At 42.2% G+C, this 15,228-nt stretch overlaps 1 protein-coding gene across 3 annotated transcripts in view; it reads right to left on the bottom strand.

Annotated features, from left to right (window-relative positions):
- Nucleotides 1-15,228, bottom strand: part of agap3 (ArfGAP with GTPase domain, ankyrin repeat and PH domain 3) — a 114,053-nt gene that overhangs the window by 56,136 nt on the left and 42,689 nt on the right. The window contains exons 1-3 of one of the 3 annotated variants that reach the window (XM_044053570.1): nt 13,641-14,333; nt 4,266-4,324; nt 1,889-1,976 (exon numbers count right to left, since the gene is read on the bottom strand). In XM_044053570.1, coding sequence (XP_043909505.1) covers nt 1,889-1,976; nt 4,266-4,324; nt 13,641-13,761 — 268 coding nt within the window. In that variant the 5' untranslated portion in view covers nt 13,762-14,333. Of the gene's footprint in view, nt 1-1,888; nt 1,977-4,265; nt 4,325-10,001; nt 12,134-13,640; nt 14,334-15,228 lie in introns of those variants that run through there. The other 2 variants (XM_044053437.1, XM_044053522.1) reach the window with 2 other exon arrangements.

Consider the following 15,228-nt stretch of genomic DNA (forward strand, 5'->3'; position numbering starts at 1 on the left):
CTCTTGATTTGAGGTGGATGCTGGTTGTGTAACAGAGAGAGAGAGAGAGAGAGAGAGAGAGAGAGAGAGAGAAAGAGAGAAAGCAAGAGAGAGAAACAAAGAGCAAGAACTCACAGATCTTTGGAGATTCAGACAAAGCACTGAGAATGTCTTAAAAAGGGGGGATAAGATGGGGGGGGGATCTCATTACACTGTGAATGACACAGAAAACAGATTTATCAGAATTCAGAGTTTGTACAGAAGCTGGCAGCACACACATATATATATATGTGTGTGTGTTTGTGAAGTCAGGTATTTGTACGACTATGGTGAAAACATGCATGGAATTGGGAATATACATTTCAGTTACATAATCGTTCAGGACGTCTTCATTTAGAGACAAGTGAAAAGCACGTCAAAAAGAAAAAAAAAAAACCAGCGCTGGGAACAGACGAAGCATACTGACACGCTCTCCTCTTACTTTAATAAAAAAATGAACGATGAATGTCGTACATGTGTTGTTCAACCACACATGAAAAGTGGCGACTAACAGCCCTGAAGCCTACAGAGAGACAGCGAGTTGGTAGGCACAGTTAACACGCAGTAGGCACACACACTGCTTACGAAGAGGCTTAGACCTTGACACAGAGCCACAATCCGACAGAGCTCCATCCGGTGTTGCCATGGCAACACACCCCAGTACCTTCTTTTTTTTCTTCTTTCTTTTTTTTTTTCAAATATCATAGCAAAAGCCCAGGAACAACACACTGAGAAACCAGTCATGGCTGAATCGTTCTCCGCCGGGCAAAAATGCTACAGCCACAATGTAAATGACCTCACTGAAGTAAAGCCAGTGGTTAAGCAGCTGCTAATCATGAGACAGGTATGTGTATCACAACATCCCCCCCCACCACACACACACACGATTACAGCAACAACACACATTTCATTTTTCCAGCATTGATTTCTCAAGGACTTATTTAGCTATGATGATTTTCCTTCTTTGGTTCAGCAAAATGCCAGAAACTAATTATGCACTTCATGTCTCATCCTCACTATAATTACACAGAAATGAAACACTGCAAACCCTCTCAAAGATCATCAGCCATCTCTGGGTTTGCCAACATCTTTGTGGAATTCTATACAGAGGGCCTACATTTCAGGCCAGAAGGGGGCGTTCTACTTATTACATTTTAACTAATGAATTAAAGGAATACTTCACCGATTTGCATTTAGATCTAGATTTGGATTTAGATGCATCCGAGACTTGGTACGAGGCTTGAAACTGCAATGCTAATTCCTCACTTTTTAGAGCCACTCGCAGGAGGACGGGACCTCATTCCCAGAATGTAAACAGTGTCCGCCATCTTTGCTAACAGTTGTGCTAACAGGACCAAGTGTCACTGGTGGGAACTAACAAAGAAAAGAATGAAGATATTTCTCAACTCAGGGGAAACTGAGGTTGGGAAGCACCATTTTTCAAAAATACTAGAATACTAAAGTATTCCTTTAAACTGAAAAGTGGTCTTTTTTCTAGAGATGGGACCTCACACTGAGAGTAAACTGGCTAACATCGAGGTGGTAAAAGGTTTGTGACAGAGATAACATTTTTCCATTTACAGTCCCCGAGAAATCGCAATGTTTGGTTTAAGCTTATTGATTTAACAATGACCTTTACAGCCCTAATTTACTGAGAGTATTTAAGTTGTGTCATCATCTCTGCAGTGGAGAAAGGATAAGAAAATCTTTTCATTGAACCACACACAATTCTAAAGCTTGGCCTGTTATAAATATACATATATGCATATATACATTTTTTAAATCCCAAATTGAACAACTAACTTCAGTGTCTATATGTTTGTGTGTATGACACCACCTCCTGACCCACACACCTCCAGCAGACACTTACCTTCAGGAGACTCCTCCTGCACATATGTGCCTGTCAAGTACCGATGCACCAAGGCCGACTTCCCGCTGGACAGGTTTCCCACAATGCCCTGCAAGGCCAAGTGCAAAAGAATGTGATTATGGTGTAAATGGTTAAACCCGCAAGCTTATATAGACATAAAGGACCACAATGGTGAATCTGTAGAAGGAAAACTCAGAGTACAAGGTGTTCTGGGCGTTCATCTGCCAAAGCTAAGCCTTGAAATGTGTCTTAAAACCACTAAGAAAACTGCCCTTTTTTGTCAGGCTGCAAACTTTAAGGCCAATCATAATGGAGGGTTCCACAGGAACGAAAATTGAATCACGCCATTACTGAAAATTGAGCCATTGTCCAAGGAACAGGGTAATAAAATTGGCTGACAAATACCAAATCTTTGTGAACGTTTGCCTCACTGAGGAAGGGCCGCATGAGGACACAAAATAAATGAAACAATGACATAGACTTTTAGTTTCTAACAAACACTGTTTGTATGCAAGAATCAAGTCCAATTAACAAAAGAAGAAATGCTTGAGGGATAATTTATTATTGTATTGATAAGTTAATTCATCAAACATACAAAGTCCCACCTCCCACGCAGAGAGCATCCAGGTCAAAACTCCAACTAACCAAGTCCAGGGATACTGTGTTTGTTATGCTTATTATTTTGTTGTTGTTTTACTTTTAAATACCTAAGTAAGAATTTGTTCAGGCTGTAATTACCATGCAGAGATATGCTTTTACTCAGGATAATAATAATAACAATAAAAAAAAGGAACTCTTTTTTTGCTTCTCAAGTACATTTGTACTCCACACATGGAAATGATAATGAAAATAAATGTTGTCCGGAAGGTGGCAAAACAAACCCAAGGAAGAATAAGGAGGGCAGGAATAGATTTTATTTGTAGTTAAGGAACAAAACAATAAAATGCAATGGCTCGGTTCTATATGCAGGCAGTGTGAGGTTGAAACATAATGAGGAAAGTCCTCAGCAAACATCAATGTGGCTGCAACAGTCCCTGCTTCCTGTCCCTGGAGTCAAGACCAGACCTAACTACAGTGGTGCCTTCAGGGTGATGCATGGTGGAGGGTGGGCTGATGATGCCAGCATGTCTGGGAAGAACAAAGGCTACAACATCGCTCTCCTCCTCCTCCTTCTCCTCCTCCACCCACCATGGCCCTCTTTTTCAGATCATTAGTGGGTGTTAAAGTCAGGCCTGGTTCTAATTATAGGGACATTTGTGTCTTTCTAGCCCTACCTACTACAGGAGTACATACGCTTATCATAAGGCAACCAGGCAGAATAAACTATGAATAAGCTCAGAGTTAGCAAAAGTTGTAGTCTGTGTGCTGGGAAAGCTATGAGTCAACAAAAATCGTCTTTACACCTCGAGCAGACCGAGTGTTCCTGCTGCTTTTAACTGCCCAGCTTTGTAAACCTGCTGGTATAAAGTCGTGAAATCAAATTGCCCTATCAGCACTAAACAAGTACAAAAACTTCTAGTCTTCTTTGAAGCTGCTTAACTCTGACCTAGGAATACTGCAGAAGGGTAGACGAAAATAAAGGTAAGGTTGGACCTCAACTGAGCTTCCATCAGGTGCAGCTCACAGTCATGTCGCACAGACATTTTGGTGGCTTTTCCCATTATTGGTCCAGACTTCTGATAAAAAAAAAAAATCAAACATATCACTAACTCCTTTTCTGTATGACCTGAAGAGCAATTGTGTGAAACTTGTTAGAGGTATGATTGCTTTCTTGCAACACTTCATCAGTCTCAACAGGTCCACTTACCAAAACCCCAATGTGGAGGCTTTCAATTAACACCTTGGAAATATAAAAGGAAATGCATTTCAGGTAGAAGAAGCCTGTTAGTCTTTGAACTTGCTGCGACGTCCCTCTTTTTCCCTTCCATTGAACTTTTCTCTCTCTTACAACAATGAACACAGATTTAATATATCGACTGGCAGAGTGGAGGTGTCGAGACATTTTTTTTTAAGGCTGCTCGTCTTTTTAGGTGTAAGACATTAAATCATGTGTGGATGTAAGCTGTGCATTTGGCAGTGGCTGTGTGTGCTTCACTAGCAGGTGGGCTCCGACCCAGAATGTGTCACTAGTCAAGCCCAAACCTGCCACTCATCTCGCGTCCTGCTGCAAGCCACCCTGCATCTCCATGCCAACGCCTTTCATTAAAAATCACCCACTATGAGCCCATTTTGCGACCGCTCTGCCTCATGTGAAATGTAAAGCCAGTGCTACATGGACAGAACGCGCTTTCCCACCGACAATGACACTATCAGTGTGATCAAACACGTGGGGGGCGACTCAGCACAGGGACGGTGAGGAATATGAAACGATACTCACCACTTTCAGCTCCGGCACTGACCGACTCAATGTCCATTCCTGACTGTTGACGAAAGAGTCTAAAAAAGGAGAAGGACAGAAAAGACGTTAAGTCAAGACCACACTGGAAAGTAAGCCATTCATCTGTGTCTCACTTGACCTGAGCTACAGACAATACATTATTAACAGTATTTCCCAGTGGATGGCGGCAAAGCGTCTTCACAGCTGCAGTTTATAGGCTGTCCTGTGTGCAACAAGTTTTCACGATGGATTGTTCAGCTGTTAAACAGATATGACAAAATCTATCTACAGTCCTGTCAAGTGTAAGCGCATGTTAACCCACACGAGGATTGATTTTTGTAATACACAATGTTTAGCATCCTTTCACTGTGTCCTTTTACTATCATCTTTAAGTTATCCAGAGGGATTGCATAGGGGGTTTAGCAGAGTGGATTTGCAGGGGCTTGCTTTCCAAGGCCTCCTGAAGTCAAGAGGTAACATGAATAAGAAGCTGCTAAACTTTAACCATTATTTTTGCCATATCTTTAGGGTGCATTGATTATATTCCGCAATATTTTCATATTTTTCTTTGCCCTTAATCTGCAAATATTTAAAATAATTAATTAATCATTTGAGTCATATTTGGAGCATTGGGTGTTCTTTATAAGACAGTCATCATTGACATCACAAGTATTGTCTAAGATTTAATAGAGGGAGGGAAAAGGAAACAAAGCACCGGCTAGTTCACAAAGATCTTTTCATCACGCTCCCTAATTTGCTCAGTTCTCATTTTCTCCGTTTTGTTTATGTATTAATGACGTATAAAAGTTCTCAACTGCCAAGAAGGAATTGTGAAACACCCGTTTAAGTGCAATCTATGCAGTCTGCCTCAATATAAGGTTTCACCACAGTGCAATTTCTGAGGAGGATTTTAGATAATCCACTTAAGAAAGGACAGCTATTAAGAGGCTTGATTCAGCATGTTGACATTTGAAAAAAAAGAAAGAAAAGGGGCATTGGGAAAGAGCACTGCCAATGGAAAGTAGTAGTACAAAAAGTAAAGAAAAACACACAAATGACAACTCTGCAAGTTGTGCCAGTTTCCCAGAGATGGAGTACATGGTTCTGTTTCATAACAGCTATTAGAACAAAGGCCAGCTTCCTGTTTTGGGTTCAAACCCACCATGAAGAAGATTCTATCTCTCTAATACACAAGTGTAGACTCCCTGTCTCCAGGTAACAAGGTGTGCAAAGCTCCGCCACCCCCCCCACCCCCATCCACACCCAGATGTCCAAACCATAACAATTAAAGTGTTCATCCCCGAACAGCGACCCATCATTACAGTAAGCCTCTTTGTTGCAGCAATAGTGGTTTTGCGACTGTGGAAGAATGACAACATCAACGTAACCACTGTCACTATAAATAACGTTTATATTTATCTCAAAGACAATGTGTGTTAAAAGTAGATGTGATTCATAGATAAGCAGATCTGAGTCAAAAACCTCCTTTACTTACAAGTGGAGCCAAAATGTTGCCTGTTTTTTTTTGACCTCTATATCCACAGAGAGCTTTGTGTTGCTCTGGATATCTCAATTGTTAAGGGAGAGGAGGAGAGTGATTCCCAAACAGAGGGGCCTTTCACCGAGCTTTGTGCAGAGTAGTGTTTAAACAACACGTGCCTCATGAGGAGCTCTCTCAGCGCAGGTGTGACATGTCAAGACATGAACGAAGACACACAATATGACTCGGTGCTTAAGTGCAGGAAACTGACTACAGGTCAAAGCTCTTGGAGATGATATCTCCAGAAGCTTCATCCGATGCCTCATTTCCTCGGATTTCCTGTTTTGGTGTTCAGGTCCCATTATTCTGACATGTGTTCTCTGTACTTAACATGACAATTCACATTCAGATTTACATTATGGGAAGTTTTCTCTACATAATTGGAAGGTTGGTTTAAAAAAAAAGTCATAACTAACAATTTGAAAAACACATTGAAAGGATCCGGTCTTTAGCTTTAGTTGCTGTGGTAACCCCGACATTAACATATAACAAATGAGCTGAAAAACAAGATAAATAAAATAAATGAATCCATATTTTGAAAACAAAAACAGCCACATGTTTTCTTATGTTTTATAATCCTCAAAAACAGAATTTCACAGATGGACTCATTCACAAAAACAGACAAAAAAACTACATGTGTCACTAAAAGATGCTGCACTACTTCTTTGCTGATTCCTTTAATTACCAAAAGAGCACCACTTTTAAAGGACATTAAAACTCACAGATTACACTACACAGATTATCCAGGACCCAACACACACATTGTTGAATCTGTTTTAGAACTTGTGCGTTTCCTTTCACAAACAACGCCTTAACATATTGTAATACAGGGCATCATGCATGACTTGTGCCATCACTGGAGCAGTTGCAGTGCAACCATTTTGGTCGCCTGTGAATTTTAGCCCAAATTGAATCCATGTGCTCCGCGTTACGTCACTCTTTAAATATGAGCATCGCCACATCCCTGTGTCCCAGAATGCCGACAGAAACTGAATGCCCCAGCATGTGTGATGCTTACAGAGGACACCAGTGTCTTTGTTTCTGTGAGGGGAAAACAGTGCTGCCAGCTTGTTTGTCAGGTTTTTCACTTCACTGCTCATGTCTACTCGGATAAATATGACCGCTCAGACTGAAGGTAGTGAAGCACAACCCTCCCCGTCCACCCACTTATTCCGTTTCATGAGAAAAGAAAATGCAATGTGAGCAAAAACCCGGCGCATATGGTTATTTAAGTGTGGGCACATTCACACACATGCATGCATGTCTATGTGCAGTGAATCTAAAGTGGTTTTTGAGATGAGAGAGGACAACCTTGAGGTCGAAACTTCCACTCCAACTCTGACTGACTTTCCAGCCGTGCTTTTCCCACCGTCATAAATTACAGTGTGTGATTTTAGATGGCAATTAGTAATTCTACTTCCCTAACCTCACAACCAAGCAACATTCCATGTCTGAATACATTTTTCACGCACATGTTCACAAAAATGGTCCCCTAGCATCTTCTTATTGTTCATTGGTCTCTAATTTACACAGCAAAGAATCCAGTCTGCGCTTGTACATCTATTCCACTGGGTGCCAAATCATCGCTATATTATACCTATCAAAGAAGGCAAGTGAGGAAAAACAATAAGCACAAAACAAGGTAAAAATAGTTGTGCTTTGCCAGTCTAATGCAGCCTGGATGGCCTGCCCTACTTTAAGCTCTTAAAGCCTTGTGTTGTCTGCTGACAAGCATTGATTACTTCCCCTGAAAATAAATTGGACGTTGTGGTTCAAACAGCATCCTCATTTAACCTGAGCTGCACAAATTGGGTTTTCACAGAAATCTTGCAGGACAATGCTCAGGTTGATTGACTCAATTTGTGGAGCTTAGAGAGGAATGTGTCAGGTTTAGCTTATCTTGTCTCACGACACAAAACAGAGCAGGAGAGCATGTTGATGGAAACAATGAACCATGAATTAAAGACAGGGCTGCAGACACCAACAAATATTAGAGCGCTATCCAAACTCCCAACTAATTTAACAGTTTGTAGGCTTGGTGGTAATAGTGGTTTCTATTCTATTCACCTGCTGAAACACAACATGTACCCAACAGGAGATTTTACAGTAGCAGATGCTTAAATACAAATTATATTAGGATAGTAAAGGTATGGTGTGTAAGAATTAGTGATGGTGATGAGACTGCAGACTGTAACAAACACACGACTCCTCCACTAACCGTCCCTTTCCTAAGCGAGTCAGGGAAATATGATGGTCATCACATAACAGAGCTCCCATATAAAAAACCTTATTTTAAGGCCATAACATTTTTATTTGAAAGCAATTAGTATATTCCAAATTATAGTTAAAGTTTTCTGGCAAAAAACTCTCAATGCTGTAGTACAGTACATATGCCAAGCCTGCGTGTTGTGTACTGTACAAAGAGTTTTTTTTAATTTTAATATGAGGCTATATTCAAACAATTATTACAGAGACAGAATAAACTAAGGGAACGAAAAGGAAAAGGAAAGAAAACTAAAGTTACCATTAAGCAAACAAACAGCAGAAGAGGACAACGACGATGAAGCTAGCGACGGCGAATGCAAGAGCAAGAGAGATGTGGGGCTATGATATCATCTTTTTCCCAAACTTAAGTATACACAATGTTTTAAGATGTCTTTCACTCTGGGACCAATTTCCCAAAATGCTGGTTTTGTGTGGATAAAAACCTGAAACGATACACAACTTTTGCGGATTCTCCTTAACTTGTTCTTGTGTGTTCAACCCCTAAGCACATCAATCTTCACTAGGTGACAACACTCCTGACCATTCTCTCTCAACTCAGATAAACAGAGAGCCCCCATCTCTCCACTCAGTTCACTGATCACTCATGCTTCCACAAGTACAACAGAGTGGCTTTGTTCATCCACAGGTGGGGGTGGGGACACAGTCTGTACACCTCAAACCCCCTTCACCCTGTTACTGCCCTTCCCCCAATGTTATCATGAGGAGTCAGGACACATTTAAACTGAGTGCATGCACATGTGTGTGTGAGTGCATGTGTTAAGTTGTGGGAGGGCTGAGCTTCAGCTTTCTGGATTTAATTTAGGAGCAAACACTTAAGCAGGTAGCAACAGGCACCAAGTCCCACCCAGGGCATTGAACACCTTACTTTACTCAGGCTGATCGGCACACCTACATTCCTAGTGCCTGACTGGCTGGCTGCAGTGGAATAAATGGGAGAAATGTGACGAAACTCCCCCACAAAGGAACAGGTATCCTTGGAAACATGTTATGCACAAGTACAAATAGACACCAACAGGTTTGACCTCAGAAACCTATTACAAGCTTTATGTTAGTGAGATGATTACATATCTGCAGTAGTAGTTCAAAGGTTGGCTCAATGAGAGTGAATGCACCACGTACGTAACATGACACTTAAGTTGTCACAGTCGACTAATTAGGCCATCACACCTGAAGACGTAAAATCGGGGCTTAGCGTAGAAAACGTAGCACGTCACGGCTATTAATTCAGAGTTACAAATATTCGCAGTTCGCTGCTCTTCCAGGCAATTGGACAAACACGACCCACTGTCAGAGTTAACCTTTAAACACGGCGCTTAAGTCGTCTTCCCTTCTCCCCATCATTATAGCATGTAAGCCCTCTTAATTTAGCCCTGCTAGGGAGCCAAATGCATCCCCATTACAGCCACTAACTGCTTTAATGCTATTGCTTTCAGCTGCATCACTGTGAAGTCAACAGACAGCATTATAGAGACTCTCGCGTCCTGTGTCTGGGTGACACAGAGACAGCGCTGGGGCTGTGCTATACCACAGCCAAACCACTGTAAAACAAACCCATTATAACAAATTCTTATCAGTCACTGGTTTACTTTATTGACCTACTCATTTACTAAAGTTCAAAAATCTTGTGTAAAACCAAGTAATTGCTGTGTAAGTGCATACAAACAGGCGGTTCACACACAAAGAGCACTGAGAAATAAAGCACCCAAAATAGAAATTCCAGAAGGACTCTGGATCCAGACGTTTTTGAACACCATCCAAACTCACAATTCCCCATGTGTTTTTCATTTGCCTGTCGGTCTTTGAGAAAAAAAGAAAAGAAAGCACATTTCCTCGTTTCTCTGTGCAGTGAATGAGGGGCTGAAATGTAGAACTGAGCAGAGAAATAAATGAAGAAATCTTGTGAGTCTTACCTTGACCTTTGTGGGAGTCAGTGTCTACCAGAGTCTCTATGGTGATGAGCTGTGACTTATTATTACCAGCCAAGGGATACTGGCTAGTGTTTTTGCTCTGTGACTGCTGGGGCTCACATTTGCCAATGTGTTGCTGTTCCTTCCTCCTAAAACGATTTGCTATGAGCTGCCATATGCTTGGTTCTTCAAGAACTGTTTTGGAGGACAGTTTTGTTGGACAGAGAGGTACCTCCATTACCTTGACCTTCCCTCTCCTGTGGTAATGAATGTATTGCATGCCCCCATCCTCTATTTGCTCATGAGAATTTGGAAGCATTCTCCCTGTGAGGTACGAGAAAGGCCGTGGAGGCATTGTTGTCTCCTCGACAGTATCTTTAGTCCAAGAGCCCTCCTTTTTTTCCCCCTCAGACCCTAAAGTAACCTTGTCCCGGGGCCGATTCCTCCTGATTCGCAGACTGAGGCTCCTTCGCAAACTGCTAAGTGTACTCTTTGGAGAATCAGTTCTGCTGAATTTGGAAGAAGATTTATTATCTTTGTCACTGTCCTTCTCTTTGCTCTTATCTTGTGGTGATTTACCAAATAACCTCCAACGGAAGCTCCCTTTGAGAAAACTTCCATCACTCCCTGTGTGGCTGCTGCTCCTCTGGCTGTCAATCTCATCATCAGAACCCCTCTTTCTTAGCTCCAGCACCGTCATGCTGACAGGCCTGGGCTTCCAGCTCTTCTGACGGACCCTGGGGGTCACGTCAGCAGAGACCAAAGGCCGCTGAGCCACAACAGGATTGAGCCCATCAACTGCCCTCAGTTCAGCCTTCCTGCTCCTGTACAAGTTGTTTTCCAATACCCCGGCCCTCCTTAGGGGTTTAAGGGTCTGGGGTGCCGCCAGGACTGGGCCTGGGCCTGCCAGGATGCAAACACTTCTAGGCCTGCGTAGCAGTCTCTCTTGTTCAGGTTGAGAAATGTTTGGGTCGACTGGGTCGCCATACATGCTCACCGTTCTCCTCCTGAGTGAGGTGACATCTTGATGTGGTCTTCGCAACACAGCCCGCGGTAGAGTGCTGTGTCTCGAGATGGTGCCATGTTCTCCAAACACAAGCCCTCTGGCATGAACAGTGACAGAGTGTGATGCTGAGCTCTGATTGCGTTGCTCATGGGTGCCTGTCGGAGCAGTTATCGCTACCACATCTCTTCCTTGTTGTGAGGAGTTCCCCAAGTTCTTGGCGAGTTGTTTTGAAAACCTGTCGGTCCTCATTTTTCCCTCCACCTCCTCCAACTCCTCCTCATTCTCCTCCACAACAACCTCTTCTCTTGGCCTCCCAGGTCTACCTGTACGGCTCAGGGATGGCCACTTGTTGAGCTCCTGTTGCGCCCTGCCCAGCCTGGGGCTGCTCTCCATTGGCATTAAACTCATTACCTCTGCTCCCGGCTGGCAACTCTCCACCAGGGTGCGGGTGATCTGGCCCATTCCCAGCATGGACACCGGTACATCTCCCTGTGTTTCCTTCAGGATTACAGAGATGTGATACGCTGTTTTTCCCTGCTGCTGCAGCTGGTCAATGGCTATACTCCTTGGGGTAGCATCCACTGGCCCACTGCTGAAGAATAGCATGGCACTTCACTCAAACAAATTCACACATGCATCACTTATTCACACACTAATACAAGCGCATAGCATGGGCAAATGTTCACATTCTGCCAGGAAGTTGTTGAGATTCAGCTCATGAAGTCGTTCATTGGAGAACTAACTTCCTATGCCAGGCATAATCCGTCACCTTTGACATGGGAAAAAAACTTCAAAGAAGTTAAAGCAAAGCCTTGCTGGCACCTGCATCCTCTGGCTCCTTTACTCAGCAGACTCACACAGCTGTAATTCCCCCCACACTTTGTTCTACCTGTCCCGTACAAGCAGATGGGAAAAAAACGGGTTATCCACAGAATGTTTTGCAACAAAGTCCAATCTGTGATGGCTTCAAAAGTTGCAACTTTACAAAAAAAAAAAGAAAAAGGAATAACCCTTCCTTTCTGGCAAGTTACGAACAGTGAGCGATCCCTGTTGTTGGCAGTGCAGACAAACCCCTTAATCTCTGAGCTCTTTCCATGCAGAGCATGAGGGAGTGTGTCTCTGTTTGAACTTTCAGCTGCTTTCCAACCCCCTGGAAACATGGAAAACAAGGAGTGGATCCCACAGGCATTGAATACACCGTCCCGAGCTGCCAGAAGCCCCCAGAGAAATGAGCAGACTAAAGTGAACATGAGGTCATGAGAAAACAGAGCTGATAACACATTGCTGTAGTCAACAAAAGAAGACTACAATCCACAGCAGCCATTAAATGACTTAATCACACTTTACGGACACATCTTACCACATTTAATGGAAGAAGATGACAGAGCAATTGCCAAGTATTTTATTCATTTATTATAAAACATTTGAATGATCTAAGACTGTTTAGGTGGCACATACTATATGGTACAGATACTGTGTAAAGGGAAAACATGAATACCAAAAGAGCCTGCCTCTCACCACAGCACCTAAGAGAGCACGACTACAAACGGAACCTGCATTGGTAATATGAGAGTCTCCACACAACTACTACATACCACGCTTCCTGTGGCTCCCACTCCACAGCCTACACAATGTGGGAGCGCTTAAACTTCATTCCAAGAGTGGCCGACAGCTATTCATTGTGAGCAAACTGTAATTTCTCTTTTTAAGCATTGGTAGTTAATGTTAATGTTAAAGAATATGGTACACTGCGTTGGACATTAATTTCCATGCAATCTCAGCTTCTCAGTGTGTGTCCACAATAGACTGTGGAGCATCTAATGGTGACGGGAGATACTTCAAGTCTTTGTGAGATGCTTTATGATGCATTAATAAACAGGATCATAAAGAGCACCATGTGACTGACTGAAGCCAGATTTTACTTTTGTTCCACCCAGCACTGCAGCTTTCATTTAAGTGATGTTAGAGTTTAAACACTGCCCCCTTGTGGTCAAAAAGTTAAAAAAAATTACCTATCTGGTACTCAGATAGGTAATTTTCCATCAGAGCAGCTTAATACCAATTTAGACCATCCCTAATCATAAAATCACTCTATATATGGCTATTGTATTATATTCGATTATGTTGATATTATTCATTTATATAAAATAAATACAATCATTATATTTTTGTATTATATACAACAATTTTGAAGCTCATGAGAGCTTTTGGTGAAGAGTAAAGAGCAAAATGGAAACACAGGCTGCCCCACCGAGGTCGTCATTCAGTCAGAAATCCAGTATAACTATGAAGCTTCAAGCATCTCGGCAGCTTTGTGCCAGAAGATGAATTCTACAGCAATTGATTGAAAAAGAAAAACTTTTTCTCATGAAGAAAAATAAACACCATACAGCCCTCTAAAGAAAACACACTCACTCAAAAATAATATTACTTTTAACTGGCAGAATCAAGATATTTGCCATCTCATACCCACTGCTGCTCTTGTGTCCTTATCAGCATAACAACACAAAACATGTATGAATCGACAACACTGATGATTCTTATCAGTGAGAGAGTATGAAATGTTACCAGTCAGGATGGACTCACTCCAAGTTTTACATCGTCAAAGCCAACTTTGCTGGGGGTTTTTTTTTTACCTTCATCCAGGTAGCAGGGGTTTGAAATAATACGGGGCTCATCATCAAGCAAACAGTCCTTTTCGCTCCACTGGATATGGTGGTGTCGATTTCGTCTACGACTCCCGAAGCACAGCAACATAGTCTACCTACAACCTCAGGGCCTTCTCCATGACTCACAAAACAATTCAAAAGGAAAACATCAGGGTGCCTGAAACATCACATCGCTCCAAATTATTATCATTTTTCCTTGTTCTCTTCTTTCTTAAAGGCACTGCTGGGAAAATCTCCCCTCACATCCAGCGTGTAAGTCCTCTGTAGCTTTTGTCCAACATGATTCCAAAAAAACACTGTTTTGGCAGTTGTATCACGCTGTGGCCATGATGCGTCTTCCACGCACACCTGATAATGTAGTTACCAGCAGAAACCTCTCCAGTTGCTGGACGGACAGCAGGAATGGCCCAGAGAAACCACGTGTCACAGTTCACTTGGAGTCGCTTCCTCTGTGGTAATTCATAATGCAGGTGTTGTTTAAGCAATGTCCTGCATGAGAAACACCCATAGGATTAAAGTTAAACCACTATCCTGTTGTCTTTGTTGTGGTTCGATCCAGAGGGAACCTGGGCTGTAGTAAATCCTGGGGTTTTTCAAAGTGCTGACCAGGTAACAGAGCTTCTCTTGTGTGCTCCTCTCTCTCCTCCTCTGTCCCACAGCTCAATGCTTCTCCCTCTTGTAACCGTATCTTGATGGCAGCTGGGAGGGTTTTTCAGAAAACTGGATGAGCATGTTTTGAGGTTCCTGAATTACCAGCCACCTTCTCTGAGTGTGTTTCCACATCTGCCTGATTGCGAGTGAATGACATTTATCTCCTGCATGCATCGCTGTGACAAACACGAGTGTTATGAGTGTTGTTTTGCCAATGAGGCTCTGACATGAGCTTTACTTCACTCACCTCACACATAACCTGGTACTTTTAAACAGACGGCATCATATATTTTTATCATTGTCAACTCTAATAGCAATCTAAACATGTCAGTAAATATAAATGATAAAATACTCTACTATTTTCAAGTTTCATTTTAGGAAAAAAAAACTTATTACAGAGCTTATCTAAACTAAATCAGAAAAGACTAGAAACTTTTAGCCTGTTTTATCTTACGTGAAATAACACACAAATCTAATTCACGGCAGGCACTACTGTATGGCTTTATTGGAAAAAACCCAATTACATTTTCCGTATTTTCTGTATCTAATTCTGTGAGGGCACTGGTTATTCAACAGTATTTGCAATTTCAGTTGATGTAATAAACTCAACAGATAGAAGCTTCACATTGATTTGAAGATTGCATTTTAAAGTATTGTCAAAAAGCAAAATGCTCATGTCAGAGTTTGAGCTAACTTTCCAAACGAAATCACCACACTGAGACGTCGTCATGCCGCAGCCACCGACTGTAGTAAGAGACAATTACCTCCGGGGCTTAGGCAATTTCCAGGGGTTGTGATCATTTTTGAAAACCTATTAGCAAAGATCAATAAGTCTCAACAGCAGACGTGGCAAACTGGCAACACTGCTGTGTTTATATAAGGCCACAGACACTATGCAAGACAA

The sequence above is a fragment of the Solea senegalensis genome, linkage group LG1 (genome assembly GCF_019176455.1).
Source record: "Solea senegalensis isolate Sse05_10M linkage group LG1, IFAPA_SoseM_1, whole genome shotgun sequence".
In the NCBI taxonomy this organism is placed as follows: domain Eukaryota; kingdom Metazoa; phylum Chordata; class Actinopteri; order Pleuronectiformes; family Soleidae; genus Solea; species Solea senegalensis.